This window comes from Sardina pilchardus, chromosome 18 (genome assembly GCF_963854185.1).
Source record: "Sardina pilchardus chromosome 18, fSarPil1.1, whole genome shotgun sequence".
Classification (NCBI taxonomy): Eukaryota; Metazoa; Chordata; class Actinopteri; order Clupeiformes; family Clupeidae; genus Sardina; species Sardina pilchardus.
In genome coordinates this window covers 30570016-30593961 of record NC_085011.1, presented here as the reverse complement: position 1 = coordinate 30593961, position 23946 = coordinate 30570016, and the positions used below count along the sequence as shown (strand labels likewise).

Genomic DNA, 23946 nt, shown 5'->3' with positions numbered 1-23946 from the left:
TGTAGCATGTGTGAATGAATATAATAGAATAGAATATATACTTTTTTGATCCCGTGAGGGAAATTCAGTTCTCTGCATTTAACCCAATTAGTGAACACACAGCACACAGTGAACACACAGTGAGGTGAATCACACAACCCAGAGCAGTGAGCTGCCTGCCCAACCAGCGGCGCTCGGGGAGCAGTGAGGGGTTAGGTGCCTTGCTCAAGGGCACTTCAGCCGTGGACTGGTCGGGGATCGAACCGGCAACCCTCAGGTTACAAGCCCGAAGCCCTAACCAGTAGGCCACGGCTGCCCAAACCACTTGCAATGGCACTTGCAATGACCAGGATAAATGCCTCTAACTAGAGGTAGTGAAAATGCCCTTAAAACAGCTTAGGGCTCATATGGTTAAATATATATTACATCATCATCAAGTAACATGTTGGTTGCATAGTTGAATCAGTATATACTCCATATATTTTATGTCCATTAAATAATAATCCCATTACAGACACCCACCAATTTTCAATTTTCCCTTCTGTTGTGAATTCTGACCTCATGCGTTGGCTTTCTCTGGTATAAAAAATAAGTAGAAACAAAGGAAAAAGTAAGGGATAATGGACAACACAGTGTTCGGTGAACAGAAATGAATTCTAGGTGGTAATGTGGCAGTGGAGGGGCCACTACACCCTGTAAGGTCGTTCATTTCATTTCCCTGCTGAAATGCAGTGCATTTTGATGTTGAACTATTTTCTTATTGCTATTGGTGAACTGTCTGTCGTGATAGTCATTGCTATCGTTTTATCGGCTTGTATGTATGTATACTTTACGCACTGGCATTTAGTCTGAAATCCCATCACTAAATAATTAAAATCAAAATCCTCTAAGATGTCAAGATGTCATTTTATTTCCATTTCTTTAGAACATCTTGGACAAAGCCGTCTGCTAAGTAGCATAACCGTAACTTATTATACGGCTCTTCACAATGCAAGTAGAACGCCCCATTGACTTGAATGGGATTTCCCAACGTTCTACCGGTCATTATTTCTTGATAGAGGACCTCTGAAAAAAATAATGACCGCTGTCAATGGCAACAGTCACGTTCTATCTGTGTGGCGAACTATTTCTTTTGTTAGCGGAAGCCACGAAACGGTAGCTAAGTCATTGCTAAAGACACATTGTGGTACGTTTCTTCTCGTTTTGGCAAGTAGCCGTATAATAAGCGGGATAATGTATAGAACGCCGGTCATTATCGGAAAATAATTCCCTTCAGGACGAAGCAAAACCCCTCCGCTGCGCGTCGGGGTTCAGTTCATCCTGTCGGGAATTATTTTCCGATAATGACCGGCGTTCTATACATTATCCCTTACTTATTCCACTGCTCGGTTGAGTTCCCCATTGTCCTGCGTTCTATAAGGGTGTGCATTAACTTTAGTTATCTCCCTCAACAATGGAATTCTCTTCTCTGATTGGCTGATGGGGTGGCCATTAACTTCGTATAACCTGCTACCTTTGAAGTAGTTCCCGTAACACACTTTAATATTAATTCGCCAAACTCGTTGCGAAGTTTAAATGAACTGTCACGTAGCATCCAAGCTGAAATACAGACGTGCAGAACCATAGTAACATTGTAGCATATGACGGAGGTGGATTGTAGCTAGTTGGATGCCATGTAGGCTATAAAAGTAGCGATCTTTCAAAGTTAAAGTTAATCAGAATCCTGGGATATGCCCGCTTGACAACGGGAGAGATAGAACTAACGACTGGCTTTTGGCCGTAGCAACCAGCGATTTAGAACTAACGACTGGCTTTTGGCCATAGCAACCATCCATTTAGAACTAGTAACGGCAGTTTTGTCCTGCAAGTAGAAAGTTGATATGTGGCGGAAAGTAGTCCCACAGTCAAGACAGTTTTAGCGATGTTAACGGACGCAACGGTGGAATAAAACTATGTTCTAAATATACAGGTTATGAATACAAACGGGAGATAAGCGGGATAACGGCCTTCGAGGTCGACCGGTTCGATGGAAATAATGGCACGGCGGAGGTAACTCCGTCTCCGTGCTTCGCACGTCGCCGGAGTTCTAGACCTCCACCTAGCCATTATTTCCATCGAACCGGTCACCTCGTCGGCCGTTATCCCTTACATATACGCACGGCTATGAAGTAGTTCCATTGTTTTTGACTTTATCACACTTGAATATTAATTCGCCAAACTCGTTGTGAAGTTTAAATGGACTGTCACGTTACATAGAAGCTGTAAAATACAGACGTTCAGATCATAGTAACGTTTAGCATATGACAGAGGTGTCATTTAGCTAGTTAGGTGGCAGTAGGCTAAGAAAAATAGCAATCTTTCAAAGTTAACGTTCATCAGAATCCTGGGATGTGCCAGCTTGACAACGGGAGATTAGAACTAACGACTGGCTTTTGGCCATAGCAACCCATTTAGAACTAGTAACCGCAGTTTGAGAAATTAGTTGAAATGTGTCTGGGAAAAGTAGTTCTACAAACAATACCGTTCTAGCGATTAAAACAATTAAATTAGCACCGGAAACGAACACAACGCAAGTGGCAACAGTGGAATAAGCGGGATAATGGACTTCACGCCGTGCGGTTATTCAAAGTTAATGCACTTTTCTAGACGGAACGTCCCTCCGCTTCGCGTCGGGCCGTATCACCGTCTAGAACGTGCATTAGCTTTGAATAACCGCACGGCATGTCGTCCATTATCCCGTACATAACATCTCAGATGGTTATTCAATTCAATTCAATTCAAAAAACTTTATTTATCCCCGAGGGGCAATTTCTCCATGCAGGCATAGTGACATATAAGACGCACAACAAAAGACAAGACAAAAGGGAGAACAGGACAGACAGGGGTGTGTGTGTGTGTGGGTCCCAGTCTCCTAGTACCAGGAGAGAGATGGGGAGGGGGCTGGGAGCATATTTGAGTTCAGAAGGCGAATAGCCTCAAAAGTAAAAGTAGCCTTCCTCCTGTTGGTCCTAGCAAGAGGACAGCGCAGACGCCTGCCAGAGGGCAGCCATTCAAAAACTCTGTGTAAGACATGGGTAGAGTCTTCTAAGAGTCTTGTCATGCAGTGACGTCAGAGACTGAAGAGGGTGGCCAATGATTTTAGAGCATGTGTGCACAATGCTCTGGAGGTGTTTCTTGTTTTTGATCGATAGAGAGTGAAACCAGCATATTGATGAAAAGGTCAGTATACTTTCAATAAAGGAGGTGTAAAAAATATTGAGAATCTTCCTGCTCACTCCAAAGGAGTATAGTTTCCTCAGGAAATACTGCCGCTGTTGACATTTTTTGAGAATCACCTCTGTGTTGGAGTCAAAACGCAATTTGTCATCAATGACTGTGCCCAGGTATTTGTACTCCTGTACAACTTCAACTGGTTCCCCGTGTATTATAGTTGCAGTCCTGCATCCTCCATGCTTGCTGAAGTCAATGAACATCTCCTTGGTTTTTGTGACATTAAGCTCCAAAAAGGAGCTATCACACCATTCCACAAACTCACTGAGGACAGGCCCGTGATCTTGGATAGAACCTGATAACAGGGACAGGAGAACAGTGTCATCGGCAAACTTCACTAGATGACGATCAGGATGGCGGCTTCTACAGTCATCTGTGTATAAGATGAAAAGCAGTGGTGAGAGGACACAACCCTGGGGTGAGCCTGTGGATGTGTATCTGCTGTCAGAGAACCTCTTGTTGACCAGCACCTTCTGTGTTCTTTGTGTGAGAAAGTCTGTGATCCACAGAATTAGCTGATTATCCAAGTTGAAACAGTTGATAAGTTTTTTAGCCAGCATGTGAGGTTGGATGGTGTTGAAGGCAGACGAGAAATCTGCAAATAGGAGTCGGGCAAAAGAATTTGGCCTTTCTAGATGTGCATGGATGGTATTCAGTATGTAGATTTTGGCATCATCCACCCCTCTTTTCGCACGATATGCAAACTGAATAGGATCCATCTTTGAAGCTGTGGCGTTGATGATATGAGCTTTCACAATCCTCTCAAAGGCCTTCATGACAAGGGAGGTGAGGGCAATGGGTCTTAGGTCATTCAGGACTTTAATGCTGGTCTTCTTGGGGATGGGAATAACTGTGGAGTGTTTCCATGACTGTGGGACAGTGGCAGTACTGTAGATAGAGACCTCTGGAATATCTGCTGGAAAACGCCTCCAAGCTGCTCAGCACAGTATTTCAGTGTGTAACCACAGATGTGATCTGGACCAGGAGCTTTCTTGATCTGTGTCCTTCTCAAACACTCCACCACAGACTCAGCTGTGACGATGATAGGGTCACTCGGGGTCAAACCAGTGGTGATGTCCGCCAACTGAGACTGATGATCTTTCTCAAACCTGGTGTAAAAAGAGTTGAGCTCATTGGGGAGGGATTCATCACTGCTGCCAGCCACACACACGGGTCTGAAGTCACGCACGGTGTTGACTGCTGCCATTGTCTTTATACTCTGCCAGGCCTCCTGGAGATTACCTTGTGTGAATTTCTCTTCGATCTTACTTTTGTAAGCTGCTTTAGCTTTTTTGATGGCCTGCTTCACCTCTCTGTTTACTTGTTTCTTCTCCAGCATAGATCCAGTGTAGAACAGTCGTTTTTTCTTGTTCAGAATAGCCTTAAGTTCTTTAGTGACCCAGGGTTTATTGTTGGGAAAGATGGTGATTTCTTTCGTGGGGATGATATTGTCTACACAGAAAGATATATAAGATGAGACACTCTACCTGTTCATTCAGGGTCAAGGTTATGGTTATGCTTATGGTTATGCTACTTGGCAGACGCCTTAGATGCATTCATAACTATCTCTTTTCTATGTAGACCTGAAATCCTGTGAAATGTCCTAAGAGTTAACTGAGCGCTTTGTATGATGTAACTAGTAGGCCTAGTGAACACGCCACATACTCGCACAATACATTGATGGCTCTATTTATGTCATTAGAAAAGCATGTTCAATAATAATAGTAATAATATGTTACGTATTATTACGTAATACGTATGAATGACACTATTTGGGGTGTCCTCTGTCCCCTTCTCCTTGTCCCTCTGCAGGAGTGCCTCTGGAGAGCCCAGAGAGGAGAGCCGTGACTGCAAGCCCCGCTCACTGCGCTTCACCTGGAGCATGAAGACCACCTCTTCTATGGACCCTGGGGACATGATGCGGGAGATCCGCAAGGTGCTGGACGCCAACAACTGTGACTATGAGCAGCGCGAGCGCTTCCTGCTCTTCTGTGTCCATGGGGACGCGCGGCAGGATAGCCTGGTCCAGTGGGAGATGGAGGTGTGCAAGCTGCCTCGCCTCTCCCTCAATGGTGTGCGTTTCAAGAGGATATCTGGTACATCCATTGCCTTTAAGAACATTGCCTGCAAAATCGCAAATGAGCTAAAGTTGTGAAAAGAGTGAAAATGAAATGGTGAGAAATGATTCTGACTGAAAGGGTTGAAAGGGTTCCAGTAAGATCAGTTGAGCATCTCCTCTCTTTAGATCAACATACTGTGGACACAAGACAACCATGTCTGGATATATGGGAGGTCCACTGACAAATATGGAGATGGAACAGAAACCCCTCAGTTTCTCTCCATTGTGTATTAACAGCCTGCTTCGGTACTCCTGTATGGCTCTGCGGTGCGTGGCTTAAAGACAACCATCCAGGCAATAATGTTCCTCACCTCCTAAGAACTGGGACCATCAGTTTTGTCTACTGAGTGGCCATAAACGGAGCAAACCAAACGTGCTTTTCCACTTGTACAGGTGAACATGTGAAATTGCCCATTTACTCTTAATCTTGTTATGGTTATACTATGCTACAAGTTTATGCATTACGCCCACAGGCACTGTATAGTTGCTCTGATTTCTGTTTTAAAAAAATCTATGCTTACTGTATATATATAGCTATAATTTCTGAAGATTTATCCATGTGCCCTAACAGATAAGTTTTATTTTATTCTTGTATTAGAAACATTGTATGTTCATATTGTACATGCATAACAAACTGTACTGTATATAAATTACTTGAAATATGTGAAATTGCAAGTTGAATGATGATGAGACTCTTAGTCCATGTTCCTACAGATTCCTAAAGGACTCAACAGCACATGCTCATCAGTTCAGTGCTCTTTCTCATCATCACTCCTCTGTTTTCTGTAAGCAAGTGATGTACTGTATTCACAAAGCCCTGTTGCACTTCTTCAGCTTGCTTATCAGGTTTACTTTGATTAGCATCAATAGGGTTTTTTCCCCCCAGTTTAGTTTAAATTTCACAATAATTGTTGTCAATATGTATTTATTATATTCAGAGAGAGAGAGAGAGAGCTGCTTTGTTTCAATTTGTTTCAATTTCTGTTGTGAATAAGATTGAATGAGATGGGAATGAAATGACCACTTGAAGAAATAAGTTGTGCTTGATGTTTACAAGCCTCTTGTTTCTAGTCCACTCACTGGTGTGTCTTTTACAGTAATCTTGACAAAGTGATTCATTCCAAACTCTCATAAATATGAAACCAGGAATTAAAAGAGGATGTTGACCTCCTCAGTAGAAAATGGAATTCATATGTGCAAATAATGCTCCAGATGCATTGTCTATTCTTTTTGTTTCAATCATGACCCATCCACAACTGGTCAACTCCCTGGAATGAGATGAACTGAAGGCAAGAGATAATTTCAGAACCTGTGATATTGCAGAATTGTGGTTGTGTTACCTTACCATTTACTTATGTTCAATGAAAAATCTAATTCCAACAAGAAGTTTCTGTGGAAAATAGTTTGAATGAGTCATTTCGGATTCCATCGCTGATAAACAATATTAAAGCTTGGAAGAAACAAAAGAAAACAATTTGATGCCTGTTCTCATTCTGCCTGCTGCATGCACTAAGTGTGGTTAATGAGCATATGTCAACTTGCTTGTTGAGGTTTTTTTTGTTGTTTTTGTTTTTTAAAGAGAATAGTTATAAAATAGTTATTGTTAGGGGTCCAAGTAGAAAAAGCTGTTGCAACCTCATTAAGCCTTCCCTGGCCCTGGGCTCACACACTTCACAGGGCCCCATGTCTACAATATTTGGGGGTTGCCTACTTAACCTTTTGCCCAATACTGTTCTCTGCCAAAGAGCTTATGGTTTCAATGTGGTTTGTCTGTAGTATAAGATTACACAAAGCCCCGCTCACGCTACAGCAATGGGCACTCCAGCAAACAAATAGGGTATGGGTAACCTAGGCTTTTTTTGGAGACATATTTTGTAATCCTAGTAACTGTGAAATGACTAGCCTAAAACATTACTTTAGCAGTGTCAGGACAAGGTACTTGTGTACCTTTTTTTTTGGTCAGGACAAGGTACTTTTCAGATGGAATAATTAAAAACGTCAATATTATTTGCTGTTCTCAGGCCTAGTGGCTGAGGCCCTAGTCTGCAGCCCATGTTGCCCAATAGGTTAACGTGGCCCTGACCATCATAGGTCATCAAGTCACACATGCACCAAACTTGGTAAGTAGAAAATGCTCGCCACAAAAAACAAAAACCTCTCCACAATTTTAGGAGCACTACAATCAGCACATATACATTTTGGGTCATAACTTCTGTATTCATTTTTTGGAAAATTTGAAAAATGATTCTCTTGAATTAAATACAACCAGCCATGCCCATTTATGCCTGCCAAATGTTGCCGCCATTTTCAAGTGAAAACTCCTCAAAGGCTGTTAATCCAAAAAAGAAAAATTGGTGCATATCATCTACAGACAAAAACCAATGTGTTTGCCCATTTTGGATTTTGGATTTTGGATCACTCATTTTCAAAGTTACAATCAAATTTCAGGGGTGTGGTCCATAATGATTCTATTTAGAATATATTTTAATGCAAAGGGCTGATCTAAACCAGACTGGGTAGATACAATCACCACATTCTGTAAACACACACACACACCATCTTGTGAAATTCCATCCATAGGGGGTACTACAACTACAACATGTTTCAAGGACCATGTAGCATAGAAATTTACATTGTGGTATGCAATGTACCAAAATTCACAGTTGAATTTCAACAGTCAATACTGTATATGCCAATGTATGGGCCATCTTCATAAAACTTTGCAGGCTCATTCATAATGGCACTGTAGCTACTATACTGTATGTACAGTAGGCTACCAAATATTGGCCAAAGGGGGTGCTGACACGTCAAAGACCTCCTTAATAGTTAACAAAGTTTGGCTTACTTTGACAATTAAACCCTTCATAGGAAAGGTTATCACAGCCTGAGGGCTTTGTTGTCCCACTGTGAAGCAACATGTGATTTTTCAAAGCAGCTTTTACCTTAGAGCCACAAATGAGTCAATGCAGTGTATACAAAAATACAAAATGCTTTACAGTGTTTTATGTTTTTGTTTTACGAAGGCCTATGAGGCAATTATTCAAAACGGCAACAATTTATGGAAGGCATTTTGGTGTTGCTGGTCTACATTGCTGGTTTTTACTGGTCATACCAGCTTATGTTGGTCATTATAGCAAACCAGCATGACCATCTTACAGCTTGGCAGGCTGGTCACGAGCATGAACATCTCACACCAGCTGTATCCCACACGACAGGCTGGTCACACCAGCATGACCAGCTTCCTCAGATGGTCAAGCCAGCATATCTACAGTAGCTGGTGGCCTAACCAGCTACACCAGCAAAGACCAGCAATATCTGGAAGAAAACCAGCTAGTGCAGCTAAAACCAGCTACCAGCATAAGCTGGTTTCTTGCTGTTCTTTTCAGCAGGGTACACTCATGGTTTAATGTAGGCTGTATCACCCTTACAAATAATACATATTTAAAGCTCATTTTATTAAGTAAACTTGCAGTGCGGTTGAATTATAAACCCCAAGTTTACTTTATGTAGTAAGTTTTCTATTATAGTCTACACTCTACAGTATGTACTTTTGGTATGCTTGTAAATGTTCTATTTTAATACTTATTTGGCCTAAATTTGCCCACTTTTCAGTTTATAATAGTACTCTTTATACTGACTTTATACTTTACACTTTTAGTTCATAATTATTTACTTGAAGCATTTATGTGTAAAAGCAGTCAACTTTTAGGTGCACTACAATCTAGGTATACTGTAAATTGACTCTAATAGCTCTGTTCCACTCAAAGTGCTTTACAATGTCATGCCTCATGTGTTCAGTGATTTACACACACACACACACACACACACACACACACACACGGGATAGATATACTTAAACCTTTGTGTATACTTATCTGTACAAACCAAGTAAGTAGCCTACAAATCAACATAGTAGATCTCTGATCAGTACACAAATGGTAAACTATATTTTTACATGAAACAAGTATACCGGTACCGACACTTTCATAGGCTAAACTTTTTGTTGTTTTTTTTTCTTAGAGAAAGTGACACTTACTCCAAGTATGGAAGTTCTGCGAAAGCATCCTTGTTGGTGTCAAATACATAAAAACCTTGTAAACCTTGGGGATTTTACTGAATGGCGACTTAAATAAATAAAAAACAGGAAAAGAAGGAAAATCAGAAGATTGACAGCTATGACAGACATATTTTAAGCCACTCGGGGCCATCTACAAAAGTGAACTTTTTTGGACCCACAGTTGAATGCACTGCTGCACCTCTTTGTTTATTTGAAACATTGAGTGTATTAAGCCAGATTGCCTCGGATACCACCTCATCCCTGGCAGGTGATTTAACAGGCCTCTTGTCCCAGTTGACCTGTTGTGACATGCTGATACAGTGAAGTTTTGATCATATGTGAACCCAGATAAGTGTAGCTTACTGTAGCCTGTGGTTCCTAAGGAAGAGCTGTAAGTGGGCTGGACAAGTAAGTAAAACCACCATGCTGCAACCTTATTTTGTAGTCTTAACAGTGATAGGAGAAGAGTTAGTGAACCCTTGAGGCAAATCTAATGAAACTGCACTGCAGGAGAAATACAGGATTCCATATCATTCAATCAAATCACTTCCATTCAATATCTTCCTCAATGCAAACAGAGCAATTCACCTACACCTCCACAAGAGGGAGCATGAGAAACAGCAAGCGTCCTGACACCTGTTATACAAGTTACACACAGGCCTTAACAAAGGCACACTGGTCAAAATACCACATTTTGTCTCTAACACTCACAAAGCATCAAAATTGCATAATAGAAGTAAATATCTCTCTCAGATAACAATCAATGTATGCTTTCAACCAATCAATGGACAACAAAATGTGAAACACACAGTTAACAGGTTCAACCATAATTTACTTTACATATTGTGTACAAAATGGCAAGCAAGCAAGCCTACATGTACTGTATACTGTACCACAGCATGGATGATCATTTCCTCCCAATATGTCACTGAGTCCTGAGCCGGACCCCCTCATTTTGGTCAATCTGCACCATTCAAGGGGATACGACTCATAGTGACTTTTGACAAGGTAAACCACCCTAGAGTTTAAAAAAAATATGTGATAACATCGCATTTGGGGTAGCATTTTGTCCATTATCAGCCTCTTTATGTCCATTGTATGTCTAAACATGTGAACTAATATTCCCACAAAAATGCGAAAGCTGATTACATTACATTAATCATCATTACATTTAGGCTAGTCAATATTTTTTATTGCAAATTTCTGAAATGTCATGTATGTAAATTAGCTATTTTTAATGACATTATGCAATCATTTGTAAAGCCTACATTCCAAGTAGCCTACAGAAATCCTAACACTGGATAAAGTCACGTTCAAAATTATTGATTATGTTTTTCATTTTGGAGACATAGATAGAAATGTTATTCCTGAAATTCCTAACATCTTTATTTCAGAATGTCAAGTCAAGTTCAAAGTTCTCTTTTCTTTTTCATTTTGGACATACCAAATTGTAATGATATTACAGTTATGTTTTGTTATGTTTTGAATTTGGGTATTTTGAATAGATCAAAATATTGCCAACAGCCATTGAAAGCTTCAATTGTAGGCTACTTACAAGCACTAAAGTTTCCAATTATACTGGAACACAGAGGCGGTATCTTTTGTTGATGGATAAGGACTGATTGCTGATGGATAAGGACTGAATAATTCATATATTCCGGAATTTGAATAAATAAATAGAAGCGCATGCTTGGCGAGGTCTCTGGCCAGAGTCCTGAAGTGTGTTGCAGGATCATGGAGTCAATTGCACAGGCACAAGTCAAGCAGGATTCCACCATACACCCCATTATTAACTAAGGAAGACAGGAGTGGTGAGGGGAGGTGGTGTGTTGCGAGTGGAGTTAAGCTGACGCTGCAGCTTCGGCAGGTAGGCTAGACTACAAATAAGTTACTTGACTGAATGGTGAAGGAGGTGTGGCAAATTTCGTTAATCTCCTATCGAACTTCCATTTGTAAACGGCATATAATGAAACTGGTTTAGTTGATATTCATCATTCATCACCTACTTTGCATGTCTTTTTGCATGTTTTACTGCTTTTGCACACTTTTCACATCCTTCACATTGTTACACATAGACTTTTAAGAGGAACACTTACATGAGTTTTTGAGCTTAAACTACAGTACATATCAATGCTGGTGTGAGAAAATCTAAATTGTTATAAACAAATTTATGGTTTAAACATGACATACATATTTAATGCCATGATAGTTATATACAAATTATATTACACAAATCACAGACTCTGAAAATCAAAAATTAAATATTAGTTAAAAATGCTCAGTTTTTAGCTTTTTTCAAGAGTAGGCTCTGAATGAAGTTATGAGGTTTGGTGAGATTAGGATGTTCAAAATAAGAAGGAAAAAAACAGTAAAACAAGCTGCTATACACAAAGAGATCTTTATGATAAGTGTTATTCAATTAATTCATTCATCAGCAGCAAATTTTCACAGGATTTTACACTCATAGTCCTAATTAAGACATACGAACATGAAGGCTCTGAACCTTTCAGTAATTCAGTTTGTGACAAAATGCTTTTTCTAGCACATTAGAAACAGATGTTTGTACTGTAGTTGGCCTTCATTTCTACTCTACACCAACTGTAGAGCCTATTTGTCATAGTCTTATTCACAACACTTTTTTGTAACAGACACCATTACTGATGCAAACTGGTGTAGTGATTCTATTGCCTACACTCATGCAGTACCAAATACAGCATTGTACTGTAGATACACAAAACACACTTTTCATGAGTGGTAACAAGAGATTGCGTTTTTGCAGTCAATATCCTAATTTTAGAGACACGTTGAAACCAAGAAATAAGTGTAACAGGATGAAGGGATTCCCCACCCTTTAGAGGTCTTAAGCAGGATGTCTTGAGGGCATGTGCATATATGACGCATCGCCATGTGTGCAGATGATATGAGTTAAGCCTACTCACACTAAAGCTGGTAAAGAGCAAAGTCAAGCACAAGTCCTTGGAGTGTCAAAAATGAAAGGTTGGAGTAATTTGCGCATCACAGAAGACAGGCACACACTGAACAGCTGATAATGACTTTCACTGAAGTCAGAACATGACTGAAAGAGTTTTGAAACATCAAGTACAATATAAGCCATATGGATATGGACATACAAAAAACATAATAATTCATGATGTAAGGCAACTCTTGGTACTGATTAGTCATTTCATCTAAAATACTGGTCCTCATGGGTGCCCAAAGTATGAGGATTCCCTTCTCTTTGCATGTAAGGATGTGTAACCTAACCTATCAACATCAAGCAATGTTAGATGGCTTGTAAAACACTTTTCTGACCCTGCATAGACACCAGAGATTTAAGCTTGTGAGGCCTTGCCGTATGTGCCACTGCCCTTATCTTCTTATTGTACAAGTATAATCCCTCCTGAGAAAATAAAACCAGCCTGCTATTCAGAAAGCCTGACAGGTGTTATCCGCTGTAATTATAACATCCTCTAACTACTTGTTGTGAAACACTTCATAAACATAAACTGTGTTAGTTTTTTTCCCCCCATGAAAATACAGAAGTGTATGCATGAAGTTTCTTTATTACATTCAAGTCACGTGGGACACCAAACAAACATTCCATCCATGTGTAATAAGAATTTGATCATTCCTATCTCAACATGTCTCGAACTTGTGCTATACATGATCAATAGTTGAATGTTACAGATTTGTATGTAATTTCCAACAAACTGTCCCTCTTGCTGAGTCTTTTGACCTATGTTGAGTAATAGTGTCATACATGAGCATGCCATTCTGAGTTCAACGACACTGATAACACCTGGTTGTGGTCCATTTGTGGTCCACTGGGCTCATTTCCCCATCCAACCCGAAGTTCAGATGTCATCATACAATGTACCTGCAAATTACAATATTCTTTCCTTTTTGATAACTGATTGAAAAGATTAAGCAGCTTGACACATTTCCAAGAACCCTAGGAATCCACAAACAGTGTAAGAGGGGTTGACATATAATAAACTGTGATGACGTGACATCTGGACAGTGACATAGTGATGTCTTATCAATGAATGTGATGATGTGTCTACTATGCTGTTTATTTCAACTATTGGGAGTTTACTCATACGATAGATTTAGTCTGCCCATGGTGACAGACACTACTTTGTACATACAGTTCACTGTCCATAAGCCAGGTCACTAATAACTAAATCTTTGTGGATCTTCAAAGCAGGCTTACAACAAAATCCAATCCAGACAAATCTTCTTACATTTGTAACCTCTGCTCCTGTTACATTTCAAACTACTTGCACCCTGTTGGGCATTTAACAGAATACAAAATTGTGACAACAAATCTGGAATATTGTCTTGGATTTCAGGATTAATTCTTTTGAAGTTCCATACATTATGTAAACATTTCCTAATTGCTTGTATGCCTTAAATGGTACATTACATTAACATTTTCTACTATTTGTATCTAAAGCAGGGTCATAGCAAGCCTTCTGAAACTAGAGTGACACATATGCCTTATGAAGTTTTACTATCTATGAAGAACTATCCACAATATGATTTATATAGAATTCATGTAAAAATATGAACCATTTGCAATCAACAGTCAATCAATCAAGCGGGAAGACATGCACAAGTTAACTTCTTCAATATAGGTCAATGCTTAATGTATTTTGTCAAATCATTTGAAACCTTGAGTTTGTATAAGAAGAAATGGGAGAAAACTGGTCTTATTTCCCTTCTTTAATTTTTTAAAGTTGAGAGAGGCGATGCACATTTACACTTGCCAGCAAAGCTGTGCAGGACAATGTGTGGTTTATTTACCATGATGATGACCTATTTCTGCTATGTATTGCTGCTTACATTTAGTTTGATGACAAGTGTTTTACCTCATAGCACATATAATTGTAGACAAAATGATATTTTTAACTGAGAATTGTGTTACAGTAGATTATATCATCCATATATTATGAAATGAAGAGATATCAATATAAAAGAAGAGTATAGCTTATCTCTTGTCGTTATTTAACCTTTACATGTAGTTGCTGATGGTGATCTACCAACATTTTATGTTATAAGAGTCTAGTAAATATACACAAAGTATTTTCTACACTCTTAAAACGAATGTGTTGAAAACAACGCAAATTGGGGATAGATAGGGACAACACAATTTATTTGTTATACAATATGTGTTGAAAATAATACAACTTGCGTTGAAAACAACACAACTTTTCCAGATAGGGACAACCCATTCGTTTCAAGAGTAGTAAAAAATAAATAAACAAATAATATATATATATATATATATATATATACTGCATATACAGCTCTGTGAAAAAAATAAATGTTTCTGATTCTGCTGAGTGACATTCGAATGATTTGATTTTGGGTCATATTGAAATTTGCAGTTCATTTTGAATATGACCGTCAACTCATTCGAATATTACTCGTAGGATGACATTAGGAAAATGTGCAGTGGTCTCTTTGGTTTTCCAGAGCTGTGTTAGGCCTATATGCCAACATTTGGCAATGTCTGCAACAGCCCAGTGTTATAAATGTATTTTTAGTCAGTCAAAAAATAATGTATTTATAACCTCCTTTAACCTGGCAATATATCTCTATATTAAGTATACTTTCTAAGATTATTTGCAGTATGTCACACTAGGTGTATTCACATGAATAGCATGGGTCCCAGCTTTTGGACTTCCTGCCAGATCAGACGAGAGGTTCTGCCTTCACTTCAGATGGGATGGCAATGGCGGAATGTTCGGAAATGGGGAGGCTAGCATACCGAGCAAGTCTTTGATTTTCCACCATCTGAGTGACAGAGAGGGAGAGTATGATTAAAAAAACATGAATTAACAGAAGTGATGAACACAGTATATGTTTTCAAGTAGCATAACTGAACCTACCGCCATCAGCAGTCTCACCACCACCCTCTAATTTCTTCTGTTCCTCTTCCAGAGCTTTGACTTTCGCTTCATGGACATCAGCCAGCTTCTTCCACTCCGTTCTATTGATGGTCATTCCGTCGAACATCGGTGAAATTTCTGCATGAAATCTTTTAAATTCCTGCAGAAGTATATGTGGTCACTTTATACATTCTTTAAAATAAAGGAAAAAACAGAAGTATAATGCTTTTAAAATAAGCAAATAGGAATTAAGAAGTATTATGTTTACCTTATACACAAATGCGCACACAAAATCAATGAAACCACATTGCATTTTGGGAAGTTCGTCAGCCTTGTTTCTGTCCATCATTGGCTATAAAACAAAGGTTGTGTGAAATTCGCTGGCAAAACTATAGCCCGCACTGAGAACACTGGTGTCAATGGAACATGTATGGTAATAATACATACAATAGTAGCATGTTATAGAGAAATGTCTTACAATGGGCTGTTGGTCTAGCACTGTCCTTTCAAGGTCTCCTTGTTCCCAGAATTCAGATGCAACCATGACAGCAACCTGTTGAAGAGATGATACAGATTTAAGGGTTCAGTGATGACAGGGTTTCACAGAACTTACAAAAACCTGTTCAGAAATGTAGAACCCAAGGGCTCTGCCCCCCTCTGTGATGGTTATTCAGGACCGATTCAGAGCTTAAAGCAAAACTAAAGAGTTTTTCATACCTTGAAATAATGTTTCCAAAATCATTTCAGCGGTTCATCAACTCGTAACAGGGTGAATGGCACTCTGCTTTCACTTCACGGCCCTTCGCGGTCTCAGCTATAACCACACTATGTAGCCTGACTTTACCAGATTGGGTAGCGTATTCATAGTTTGATTAAATAAGACATAAGAAACTACACATTTGACTTGCTTAGATGTCGCAATAAATCATGCTTTCGTAAAATCATGCAACATACTCTACCTTGTCTGTGGACATCGTTATTTGCTGGATAAACAAATAGTGTGTGTGTGCGACAGACAAAAAGTGCTTTAGTGTTGCTTTAATTCTCAATGAGAGTAAACCAAATGGGTTTTGGCTTATCTCATGACTCTTGGGAAAATGTTTCTTGAAGAGATATGGTCAGTGATTTGAAATGATGTGACCCTTCATTAAAAAATATCCATTACCAAAGCTGTTTAAAGTGTAAAGTTGTATCACTCAAGTTTACTGTAAAATGCAATATCCCTACGTGTCTGTGTTAACATAGGCTTTAAGTCATAGCTGTGGTACAAGGAACTTACAACCACAAATCCAGGCCCCCAGTGGACATATTTCAGCTTTGAGAAAGATATTTATGGTATGCCTTTGCAGAGACAAATCACGTGTACATAACAAAATATGACTTGAAATTCCCTTGAAATGTGATTTAAACAGGAGACATACCTTGCTTTGGACCTCCCATGGCTTAGTAATAGCAGACAAGTCACAAGCAGTCATCATCATTGCCCTGTAAACGTAGAAATGTTCAGTTCTGTACATTCCATCTTATCATTTCCAAATACCCCAACTGATTCCAGAAAAGTTCAATAACTCTCAGATAACAGTACTTACATGATAATTTCCTTTCTTGTCGCATTATTAGAGATGTAATTGATAGCTTCTTTTTCATCAGTCATTGGCTCCACGGCATCAACAATCTTCTGGAACATGGTCCTTTTCCTGGTGAAAAAAGACCATACTAGTAAATATCAGTCAAACACAATTATTGAGATAAATAAATAATGATCAAAAATAATTGTGTATCTAAATCATAATGATGACAATGCTTACTTGAAGTAGAGAGCCAGATCTGTGGCAATGATGCATACATCAAAGAGATGTTGTACAGTCTCAAACTGGCGCTTCTGAAGGTTCTGGAAGATGTTCAAATTCTAAAAGTAGGAGGGAATGTCAACTATTACCATCAACATTTGCTATTAAGCTTTTCACAAAAAAATACATTGATGAGTGAATTCACGTATGGTTGTCACAACTTTTAGTGGGATGGCTATTAAGTAAACACCTCATCTTCCATTATGAGCTTGCTGAACTCCAAGTGATGCCGCTCCATCACAGATGTAGCATGCAGTCTAGCCAGAGGAGACGCGCTCCTGAAGGCATGGTAGAAGATTATATATGCTTTTAACTCAGTTACAGAAGGCAAGGGGTCAATGATTATTGGCTGCAAAAGAAATGACTACGTGACTTACTTTGTTTGGTACAGATTGTTAGTTCCTCTGTGATCAATATCATGACAAAATCCAGCAGCAACCATGGCAAAGGCCTCTAGGTCAGAGTAATACTTCTTCAGCTTGCCAGTCTTAGAGAGAAAAGAAAGAAGTTCTTCAGTTATTATGCAAAAACCTAACAAAGTGTGTAGAAAAACACACAAATGTATAATTGCCACCCACTTCAACTTTGGCATAGTATTTAAAAATAAATAGGGCTAAATTTGACGGTCTGTGTGGGAAATATTCCAATTCAGACATAGGCCACTGGTCCCCTAAGCTTGTGGCCATGGATCACTGCTGTGCAAATTGAGTTATAGTCATTTCGCTTGATATCAGAAATAGTCTGCGCTAGAGGGACTGCGTTAGAAAAACAGAAAAACATTGCTGACTGCCATACAATAGCTGAGTTGATCAGTTTGGCCCATTGTTTATGCTACCATTGAAAACAGTACTGACAATACTGACGAACAGTGAAATGGATTGTTTCGAAAAACTATTTGATGGGGGGAAAAAAGTTCTCAGATTAAAAAAAAAAAAAATCGAAATCCTGTTTATATTGATATATTATATATTTCATGAAATAAAGAGGCAGACATTTGGACCAGTTCCTAATACAGCTGTATAAAGTTTATGGGAAAGAAAATAAAGCATGTGAGTTTAAGTTACAAAAGTATGTTAACTAAAATATATTTAACTTACCATTAGGAGGGTGAACATTGTTTGACCCACATTGAACCCATGTCTCCAGTTGTGGTAGGTGATGTCACGATAGCCTTTCCTAACTGTGTACATCCACCTTGTTAGGATCTGTGAACATTTATTTATCAGAAATATTACATTATTTGGCATGTTGATGCTCAACCCTTATTTTTAATTTTCAAAATTGTTATGAGAACACAGAACTAAAAGAACAATAGGCATGCCATATAATACCTCCGCAGGAACTTTGAACTTCTCTACAACTCCCAACTCAAAGAAACAGCGGACGCCACATTTGATGAGATCAAATTCTTGCAAGGGTAAATCACTGAAGCGGAATTCCAGTAGTTCATGATCCTTACACTCAGGAACCCTTGACCTCTGTAAAGGATGGGGCATAATGTTAGTGCTCTGTGCATGCAAACTGGACAGGGTGAAAGTCTCGCAGAATTCAACACAGGTGTGTTGCTCTTGTGTCAGTGAAGGCAGTGTATATCTTCCATGAACTCATAGATGTTAATCATCAATTCATTATATCCTCACTTGGCAAGGGGAATGGCTGAATCTCAAAACATACTGTAAGATAACTTCTTAGCGTGAAATTTTGTCAGAAGAGAAATAATGAGGATGAGGGGGTGAAAAGGATGGAGCAGTGGTTGGTATCCAATCCCTGTATAAAATACCTGACGGGATGCACTGTCCATCCAAAAAGAACTCCCATCAGATTATGGTCTATAGCCTCTAATAAGATCGACTTGTTTGGCATATTATGTTTTTCTTTAAGTTTCTTTCCCTCTGATACCTTATGTAAAAAAACGAGATAAATAGAAGAAGAAAACACTTTGCCATTTAGGGAGCTCTGTCGGCAGGAAAAGATTCTGCAACGGATGGCATTACTGCTTAATGAATTATAACTATCAACCAACTAAGCAATATTGCACCAGTGAGAGAGGGATTGGTAAAGGATATCTTCATGCACAACTAAGTCAACTAAGAAGTACTAATAAGATAGTATATCAACTATATATTTACTGTATATGGTAACAATGTTGTTTCATTGCAACTCTATACACTATTCAAGTCAAACATTTTCATCCTTCAATCATAGTTTCATTATGTCATGTAATCAAGGTCAGGATCATTTTGCTTAGTGTGCCGTTATTCATGATGACAAACTCAAGTCTATCAGATGAGAAACAAATTGAGCATATATGAATAACCTGATAGTGTAACTGATAAGCTGTAGTACAGCAGAGACTGTACATAACCTACCAAAAGCTTGTACATCTCCTTCTGATCACATTCCTCAGGCGTTCTGTCAAGCTTCTCCTTTGTATTCTGGACACATGGACAGAAAACTATCATCATAATGATGTTCACTGGCATTCTCAATAGCACCCAAAAGATTAAAGATAAAACATTAAACATGTAAGCGCAAAACATGAGCCAATACATCCCTACATCCTTTACTGCATAGCTCACCAGGATTGTTTGCACGTCTGCAGGGGAGGCTTTGGTCTGGTGGATGAGAACCTCTTGAGAAATGTCCTTCCTCCATTCCATTCTGTTTAAGCGATCGTAGGTGTCAGTGCACAGTGTTGACCATCCCAAGAACTGAGTGAGTGCCTAAAATGTCACAAAGAAATGTTATGTCGCAGTCCTATCGATAAGCTTAGAAAGCATTCATAATGATATATTAATTACCTCTGTAATTTGTTCATCATTCTCCTCAAATGGCTTACCATCCTTTCTGTTAAAGAAAGTGGCAACTCCCACTATTTCTTCCTTTTTGTTGACAATTGGAAGTGAGAGCACATTTTTGATCTTCCAGCCAGTTTCATCTATGGCTTCTTTCTGAAAAGGGACAAATGTATCTCTTAGATTTAACTCAAAAATCAAGTCAGGATGCTGTTCAAGGCAGATTTGCACTTTCAGCCCAATCAAAAACTCTCCTTATTTGTTCAATTTCTCACCTGAAAGGTGAAGTATTCATCGGCAGGGGCATTCATCATATTACAGATCTGCAAAGAAAGATCTCTGTTCATAGAAATGTATTTGGCAGGACATAATAGAAATAGAAACGCAAAAAGGGTAAGAACGTACAAAGCCATTTTCTGCTACATAGGCTGGAAGGCCACTGGCCAGTGCCCAGTGATCAGGTGTTGGGGCGCTGCAATAAATATCAAACACAATAAATAACATGACACTGGATCTGAATAGAATCATTTACTTCAAACTAATAATGTAAAATAATGTCAATAAAATGGTTACTGACGGGTTAACTTTAATCTCTTCTTTGTCTTTGTCTTCCAGGAGATAATCAATGATCTTATAGAAGTTCACCTCCTGTATAGAAAAGGCCAATGGGTAATAAACTATTACAGAAAAACTGTGAATTATCCCTGCATATATGTACAGTATATACGAAACAGGCAACTTCCAACAGAAACAAAAATGTTTTTTTCACCCTTCCATCTGGTGTCTTTGGACCCTTGTATGGTTCCTGCTCTCCCAGTTTGATTGGCCATTCATCAAAGAATTCCTGTATAAATATTGATTCAAATAAATAACCATTCAAAACATTTACCGTGCTGATATAAAGTATAAGGTTATATATTGAATAAATCATTTTCCCAGAACAAACCTTTTCTTTGGTCATGTCCAGTAGACCTACGGAGTATCTTTCACAGTTGAGGTAAATTCTGACAGTGTATAAAGCCTTGTGAAATTGCCTCTCAATATCTGTGAGCTCTTCAAACACTTTGCTGGCTGACCACAAGAGCACCTTTGAATTCAAAGTAGTGAGTTAACCCAGAATGGAAGCATATAGAAAGTACAAACCTCACCAATACATATTACTACTGCAGGTACCTGACTTTTTCTGGATTCCACATTGTGCATGTAGGCTGTATGGGCTTGAAGAACAACCACACTGGCAAAGGCCATATACTTATTGAAGAGCTGCAATCAAATCAACAAATTACTCAATCAATCAATCAATCAATCAATCAATCAGTTTACACTATACTGTATACTGTACTTGATAGTGTTTGCCTTTTCATTGTTGTGTGGGATAGTAATATTTGCGCGCAATCACCAAATATAGCGTAGGCTAGTTGTGTAATGTGCTTTAGCCAGGCGTTCATGCTTAAGCCAGACTTCCTCTGTAACATGACACAGATAATACTGCATATTCCAATTACTGTCACACTGCATTTTCCAGGTCAAGCACAGGAAGCTGTCTAAGGTCTCTGGAAACTCATAGTAACCCTTCATGTAATGTGAGACAGCCATAATGAATCCCAAATAAAAGTGTATGAACATTGTATGTCAAAGACTGGTAATGGGAATAATCACAAAAATGGAAATACACATTATTAAAACAACAAATAATACTTCTCTGTTATACTAATTATCTGTACCCGTATGGAATCTGAAGATTTAATTGGACAAATACAGTAATTCATTCTTAATATGGGTCAGTAGGTCATGATTATCACTTGGAATAACAGGACACTTGTTATTATCAATAACAAATGCCCCAAACAGTTACTATGCTGTTAGGGGCATTCACTAGCCCTGCTGCTATACTTCAGCAAACCAGAGTTTAACAGGCAATACGAGTGCTGTCAAGAGTCAAGGAATGAAGTTGGCATCTTACATCTTCATCTGCTTTGGAAAATTCACTGGCTCCCTGCTTGTTCAGGACCATCACCACACCAATAGTTTCTTTGTTACTTATAATGGGAGCTGTGAGAACATTCTTTGTGACGTATCCTGTCTGCTTGTCCACAAAGTCACTAAAGTTGGAGTTCTGCAAAACACACCACAGAGATATTCAGCTCTGCAACATTTCATACAAGCATGAATACACAGATTAATATCTGATAGCTAATTGTGTTTTCTTAGCAAGGATACAAAATTGTATCCTTTATTTTATTGTTTATTGTAAAATGTAATCACTTTGTATGGATGTGATTTTTGACTAGTTGGAACAACATAGAAATAATTGTTCCAGTGACTTTATTTACATCTGAACAACTGTCATCAGCTCTGTGTGGTCACGTAAATGAAATCCTCTATCCCCACAACAACCACAATTAAAGAGAGGGGTTTAACTTGATAGTATTACCAGCTTAGTCACGCTGCTCTTTAAAGAGATTTCTTTCATGACACAAACAGTCTAGGCAGTCGGAATCATACATCTGCAGAACAGTAACTGTGCTAACTGATGGATACTTGAATAAAGATGTTTCATTACTAATAGAGACGTTTCACTTTCCAACTCACCTGTTTCACATCAGGAACATTGAAAAACTTCTTTGACGTGGCTGTCTTCCCAACTATCCCCATGTCAAGAGGAAACACAATCTCTCCATCAGGGTGAACCAGGTTTTTCTCATAAGTAGAGTTTGACGTAATATCAAAGAGTAGGGTGGAGATCTCTGGAGTACCATTCCGGGCTCTACTGGTGAAGTAGCTGCACCTATCTGCCTTCAGCAGCAAGGCAATTCTTTGCAGGACTTTATGCAAAGACTTTTCCATAGGGACAGAGCCCTGCAACTCTTTCACAAGGTCATAAATGAATGCAGCCTCCACAATCTGGGTAGCATCCTTGAAAGAGGCTGTGTCTTTGATCTCCACCTTTTCTGTGAATGCAGCCCCTATCACATCAGCCTTCAGTTTCTTCTCAAAGTATGCCTTGGCAACCTGCGGGTTGTTATCAAGGAACGTCTCCACCGCTTGCTGGTCCACCATTTTCTTTGATTTTCTTCTTGCTTCGTGCAGAAATCAAAAATACATCACTGGAGTAACATTAAAAAAAAAGCTGAACAAAAAGCAGCACTTCACACCGAGTGACTGCCAGTGGCTCCAAGCAGCATCACTCTAATCTGTCTCATCTGCCTCTGTGTCAGGAGCAAAAGTAACCAGGAATATCTCCTGGCATAGGTGAGAGAAAGTATTGGCTTTCTGAGCCGATCCATAAGGAGAGAGGCGGGGCTTATGCCCATGACATCATAGCCATAAATCTCTGAGCTTTCCTAACCTTTTAATCCTGGTGGGTGTCATTTTAGTGTAAATAATCCTATCATCAGATAATGAGTTGTGTATCTGGTGAGCTCTGACTTGTTTGTGGAAAGGTGTTAGATGTAGTCTGCCTTTTTCTCTTCTCAGTCAAAAGTACTAACTGCACTGGACATCTTTTTTTTGTACATTACTCAATGTAAGCAGTGAACTTCATTAAATCACTAACTACAGTATGTTCTCTCCCAAAACCTCTGCCTATAGCTACAGTGTAAATCTCTAATCATTCCTAGACAGAAGGATTATTCCATACCATAACACCTTTATGTAGGTATAATCTTTCTGTCCAGGAATTATGATTCTCATGAGAATTAAGCCTGCCACTAATCTAGTCTCAACCTGCTTCAGTAGTCTATGTGTGAGCTTTGCCCAACTCTTTGAATAACAGTAGCAGTGCAAAGACAGTATGAGAGATACAAAAATGATTGAAAACATGTCCTGTCTTTAACACCCTTACCAAAAAGGTATATTTAAAGTTAATTTGATCAAGTGAACTTAACTGCAGTTGTGGTATAATTCACAAATGTACTTTATGTCATAAGTTTATTAGTATAAATATGCTTGTGGTATACTCTACTGTAATCAGCATTTTTTT

The 23946-nt window shown here is 38.9% G+C and overlaps 2 protein-coding genes across 4 annotated transcripts in view; one reads left to right on the top strand and one right to left on the bottom strand.

Moving 5' to 3' along the window:
* The window catches only part of LOC134064332 (serine/threonine-protein kinase MARK1-like), a 30785-nt gene extending 23966 nt beyond the window's left edge, over positions 1–6819 (top strand). Inside the window, exons 18-19 of one of the 3 annotated variants that reach the window (XR_009936280.1) lie at positions 5062–5761; positions 6083–6819. Coding sequence is in view for 2 of the 3 variants with exons in the window: in XM_062520248.1 (XP_062376232.1) it covers positions 5062–5404 (343 nt within the window). In the remaining variant the exon portion in view is untranslated. Of the gene's footprint in view, positions 1–5061 lie in introns of all 3 variants that reach the window. The other 2 variants (XM_062520249.1, XM_062520248.1) reach the window with 2 other exon arrangements.
* Positions 6820–13348: 6529 nt separating this feature from the next.
* LOC134063609 (cone cGMP-specific 3',5'-cyclic phosphodiesterase subunit alpha'-like) lies at positions 13349–23024 on the bottom strand. The gene is made up of 22 exons (XM_062519205.1): positions 22557–23024; positions 21928–22080; positions 21138–21227; positions 20911–21051; positions 20734–20808; positions 20542–20612; positions 20370–20436; positions 20240–20287; positions 19971–20120; positions 19749–19892; positions 19539–19604; positions 18501–18647; positions 18267–18374; positions 17547–17656; positions 17360–17447; positions 17128–17228; positions 16909–17016; positions 16741–16804; positions 15798–15872; positions 15588–15671; positions 15320–15479; positions 13349–13377 (listed from the first exon to the last, which is right to left on the bottom strand). Exons 1-22 carry the CDS (start codon positions 23022–23024, stop codon positions 13349–13351), a joined length of 2547 nt encoding a protein of 848 aa, XP_062375189.1.
* Between the last annotated feature and the right edge of the window lie 922 nt (positions 23025–23946).

Coding starts and splice junctions, on each gene's coding strand:
- LOC134063609 (XM_062519205.1), bottom strand. CDS start 23,024: ATGGTGGACCAGCAAGCGGTGGAGACGTTCCTTGATAACAACCCGCAG. Junction 17,657..18,266: donor CAATGTTCACCCTCCTAATG/GTAAGTTAAATA, acceptor TTTCTCTCTAAG/ACTGGCAAGCTGAAGAAGTA. Junction 16,805..16,908: donor ACAAGAAAGGAAATTATCAT/GTAAGTACTGTT, acceptor CTACGTTTACAG/GGCAATGATGATGACTGCTT.